The sequence below is a fragment of the Arachis ipaensis genome, unplaced genomic scaffold (assembly GCF_000816755.2).
Source record: "Arachis ipaensis cultivar K30076 unplaced genomic scaffold, Araip1.1 Aipa991, whole genome shotgun sequence".
Classification (NCBI taxonomy): Eukaryota; Viridiplantae; Streptophyta; class Magnoliopsida; order Fabales; family Fabaceae; genus Arachis; species Arachis ipaensis.
The window spans coordinates 6,710-11,830 of record NW_015495839.1 but is presented as its reverse complement, the minus strand read 5'-3'; the positions used below and the strand labels follow the sequence as shown (position 1 = coordinate 11,830).

Genomic DNA, 5,121 nt, shown 5'->3' with positions numbered 1-5,121 from the left:
GCAAGGTTGAAGTTAATGGGGGGAGTAATGTAAGGAATAAAAATGAAAAAGAGTACGTGAAGGAAGGTCATGCAGAATCAGTACCAAGGAATGAGAGGGAAAAAAAGTTAGTTATTGGAAACGGACAGCTGTCAAACGATCCTTCAATTGAAGAAATCAGGAGAAGCACGAGGGGGAGGGTCATTAATAGAAGGCTGGACGACTTTGAGTGGTAGCTATGCAGTGGTAACCTCATTCCCTTCTGAAATTTCTCCTCTGCTCTCTTTTCTTCTCAAATTCTTCCCCTTCTCTAGTCTAATTCTCTCTTTCTGTTCTTGTTCAGGTGCTAATTGTTGTGGCTAAACCTTAGCAATTTTCCATCATTTACTGGGATTGCATTCTGCTGCTCCCTTCTTATTTGTATGAGACAGTGTTACTNGGCTAAACCTTAGCAATTTTCCATCATTTACTGGGATTGCATTCTGCTGCTCCCTTCTTATTTGTATGAGACAGTGTTACTGTTACATTGAAATTGTTTTTTTTCTTGAATTACCACTGTACTCCTTGTTAATATTACTTAATATCACGTACTCCTATTAGTTCACCCTTACATTGGTGCTCTCGTTGGCCATGGCGGTGGCTGATAACACTCGAATGAAAGGGATGGAAGCAGATATTAAGCGATTGTTCCAGATGATTGAGACGGTCTCCGAGGAGAACAGAACGGAGCGAGCTCGAGCTTCCGAGGCAGCAGATCTCAAGCTAAATGCGATCCAGTCCTCTCTTGCTCAGCTTCTCAACGAGCGTCCTCACGATCGCTCCCCTTCCGGTGATTCCCGGCATGGTTCGAACTCAGGCTACGATCCTTTCACACGCAATGGTCCTCATCTTCGAAGGGTGAACTTTGATCTGCCTAAGTTTAATGGTTCCGACGCCCTTGGTTGGATTTTTTCTCTCGATCAGTATTTTGAGTTCTTTCGGGTCCCAGAGGAGGAACAACTTGCAATTGCTGCAATTCATATGACAGGTATGGTCATTCCGTGGTACCAAATGTCGCAACGCTCTGCTCCTTTTCGATCATGGGCACAGTTGAAACGCGAGATTGAACTTGAGTTTGGCCCTTCGTTGTTTGAATCCCCACAAGAATTGTTGTTTAAGTTACAACAACAAGGGTCGGTGGGAGATTATTATGCAGAATTTGTTGCCTTAGCCAATCGCACCAATCTTGAACCGCATGAGGCCTTGCGAGATTGCTTCGTGAGTGGTCTTCGGCTTGATATTCGCCGAGAGGTGAAGGCACAATGCCCTCCATCGCTAATGCGGGCCGTCACACTCGCTCGGCTCTATGAAGACAAATTTGCCACCGTCCCTCGCACTACCTACGGCCCCAACAATTTCAGTGCTCAGCAAGCTTCCCAAAACCCCAGCACTCCACAGCGGCCCACTAGCCGCAATAGCCTTCCTCCACTCTTACCCACACCTAACCAGCGACCTTCCACCAGCAATTCCAAGAACTTTGTCAAGCGACTTTCCCCTGCCAAAATTCAGATTCGTCGAGAAAAGGGCCTTTGCTTTTGGTGCGATGAAAAATTTTCGGCATCGCATAAATGTGCTAACAAACACTTGATGTTGCTACAATTGGCGGGAGAAGATGACCCTGCATTAGACGACCTTGGAGAGCTTGTGCAATCTGAGAGTGCCATTTTAGAGCAATTAGAGCAGGACGTCGTAGCACATCATCTTTCATACAATGCCATGCATGGCACTAAAGGACCTTCCACCATTCGACTCAAAGCTATGCTAAACGGGTTGGAGGTGCAAGTTCTTATCGATGGGGGTAGTTCAGACAGCTTCATTCAACCAAGGATTGCAAAGTTTTTAAACCTGCCAGTTGAACCTTGCCTTGGGTTCAAGGTTGTTGTAGGGGACTTCGATGTTCTCACAGTGGAGGGATGCATTTCCAAGATCGATATTCATGTACAAGGCTGCAAAATAACAATTCCTGAGGTGTATGTCCTTCATGTAGCAGGTGGTGATATGGTAATTGGCACTACTTGGCTCGAAACCCTCAAGACCCACATTGTTGATTATGACAGTTCTTTTCTGCGCTTTCTGCATCAAGGTAAATTTGTCACTATTCGTGGTGACAAGACCTTAGCTCCAGCACAAGCACAATTTCACCATATTAGAAGACTTGCTCAGACTGATTCTATAGCCGAAGCCTTCACTCTTCAAGTCCACAAAGCCGACAACAAGTCTATCAACTCTTTAGAGCTGCCTGAGAACATGGACCCTGCCCTGATGTTATTGCTTCATAAATATGCGACGGTGTTTGATCAACCAGTTGGCCTACCTCCGCAGCGAGCTCAAGATCACAGCATTCCTCTCATCCAAGGAGCGGAACCTGTGAAAGTTAGGCCGTATAGAGTCCCGCATAGCCAGAAAGAACAGATTGAAGTCATGGTCCAGCAGATGCTTCATGAAGGTATTATCCAACCTAGTAATAGCCCATTTTCCTCCCCTATTCTGTTAGTTAAGAAGAAAGATGGGACTTGGCGTTTTTGCACCGATTATAGAGCCTTGAACAAAATTACAGTAAAGGATAGTTTTCCGATCCCGACAGTTGAGGAACTACTCGATGAACTATTTGGTGCAACTTTTTTTTCGAAATTGGACCTTCGATCCGGTTAACACCAAATCTTGGTTAAACCAGAGGACCGATTCAAGACGGCGTTTCGCACGCACCAAGGTCACTATGAATGGCTTGTGATGCCTTTCGGCTTGACTAATGCGCCGGCCACCTTCCAAAGCTTGATGAATGATGTATTTCGACCATATTTAAGGAAGTTTGTCTTAGTCTTCTTTGATGATATTCTAGTATATAGTCCTTCTTGGCAGCATCACTTGAATCATTTGGAGATTGTCCTGAAGCTACTGCAACAAGAGACCCTGTATGCTAAGTTCACTAAGTGCCTTTTTGGTGTATCTGAGGTGGATTATTTGGGTCATACAATCTCATCTAATGGTGTCCACATGGATAAAGCAAAGGTTCAGGCTGTGCTGGATTGGAAGCAACCAAAAAACCTCAAGCAGCTTAGGGGTTTTTTGGGTTTAACAGGATACTATAGGCGGTTTATTAAAGGGTATGCAGCCATAGCTTCCCCGCTCACGGATTTACTAAAAAAAGATTCCTTCAATTGGAACGACAAAGCTGAATTGGCTTTCAACCAACTCAAGTCTGCAATCACATCCCAACCTGTACTTGCCTTGCCTAACTTTGCACTACCCTTTGAAGTGGAAACGGATGCCTCGGGCAATGGTATAGGAGCAGTTTTAACATAAGGCAGGCACCCCATTGCATATTTTTCTAAGAAATTGGCTCCTGCTATGCAGCGCCAGTCGGCATATATTAGGGAATTTCATGCTATTACTGAAGCCATTGCAAAATTCAGGCACTACCTCCTTGGACAAAAATTCATTATTCGCACCGATCAACAAAGTCTTAAAGCCTTATTGGAGCAGAATCTTCACACGCCAGAGCAGCACAAATGGCTGCACAAATTGCTGGGCTATGACTTCGAGATTCAGTATAAACCGGGAGCGGAAAATGTACCAGCCGATGCCTTGTCCCGATGCTTCTTGGCAGCCTGGTCAGGGCCTAAATTAGAATGGATTCAAACCTTAAAGGGGGATATTGAAAAGGATTCCACTTTGAAGGACATCCTACAACGCTGCAGCAGCAATACCAATGATGACTTGAACTATACTTGTAGGAATGGCTTGCTATTATGGCGAGGGCGTGTTGTGATTCCTATGCACAGTAGTTTAATTAAACTCATTTTGCATGAATATCATGACAGTAGCATTGGTGGGCACTCAGGAATCGCAAAGACAGTGGAAAGGATTTGCTCTCATTTTTATTGGCCTAATATGCAACGGGATATTCGACGCTATGTCCTTTTGTGTGGCACTTGCCAACAGGCCAAGATGGAAACAAAATCACCAGCCGGCCTCCTGCAACCTTTACCCATTCCGGCTCAAGTATGGGAGGACATATGCATGGACTTTATAACTGCCCTGCCTCCAGTTAATGGTTATTCAGTGATCATGGTCGTCATCGATAGACTCACGAAGTTTGCTCACTTTATTGCGCTCAAACACGACTTTAACAGCAAATCGGTGGCTGAGGCGTTTATTAAAAACATAGTGAAACTTCATGGCTTCCCCAGATCAATTGTCTCGGATAGGGACATGGTATTTGTGAGTAAATTCTGGCAACAATTATTCCAGCTACAAGGTACTAACTTGGCCATGAGTTCGGCATACCATCCGGAAACCGATGGTCAAAGTGAGGTGCTTAACAAGACGTTGGAAATGTACTTACGATGCTTCTGCTACGACACTCCCAAAAAGTGGCTGGACATGCTTCCTTGGGCACAATATTGGTATAATACCTCTGCCCATAGAAGTATAAAAATGTCTCCTTATAAGGCCCTATATGGCAGAGAACCTCCTTCGTTAGTTAAATACGAATGGTGCCAAGAAGATGCAGCCTCCCTACAAGAGATGTTGTTAGCAAGGGATCATCTCTTGGAGCAGCTCAAGGCCAATCTGTCCAGATCTCAGCAATATATGAAGCATTTCGCTGATAGAACCAGAAGACATGTAGAGTTTGAGGTCGGTGACTGGGTCCTTGTGAAGTTGCAACCTTATCGGCAGCATTCAGTTGCCTTAAGGAAGAACCAGAAACTTGGTATGCGCTATTTCGGCCCCTTTAGGATCGACAAGAAACTTAGCGCGGTTGCTTATCGGTTGGTCCTGCCTGCAGAAGCTAAGATCCACAATGTTTTTCACATTTCCACTCTCAAACAATTTCGCGGGGAGCATGATAAATACTACTTACCTCTCCCTCTTCAAACCACCGAATCGGGCCCGATCCTGGAACCATACAAGGTGGTGGGGCAAAGATCCATATTACAAGATGGACAGGAAGTGCCTCAATTGCAGGTGCAGTGGGGACCGACTCCTGAGGCGGACACGACCTGGGAAAATGCTTATCACCTTCGGAAGGCTTACCCGCATCTCAACCTTGAGGGCAAGGTTGAAGTTAATGGGGGGAGTAATGTAAGGAATAAAAATGAA

The 5,121-nt window shown here is 45.1% G+C and overlaps 1 protein-coding gene across 1 annotated transcript; it reads left to right on the top strand.

Moving 5' to 3' along the window:
- Positions 1 to 609: 609 nt before the first annotated feature.
- On the top strand, positions 610 to 2,670 carry LOC107624629. Its single transcript, XM_016327088.1, has one exon. It carries the CDS (start codon positions 610 to 612, stop codon positions 2,668 to 2,670), a length of 2,061 nt encoding a protein of 686 aa, XP_016182574.1.
- The last annotated feature ends 2,451 nt before the right edge of the window (positions 2,671 to 5,121 follow it).

Coding starts and splice junctions, on each gene's coding strand:
- LOC107624629 (XM_016327088.1), top strand. CDS start 610: ATGGCGGTGGCTGATAACACTCGAATGAAAGGGATGGAAGCAGATATT.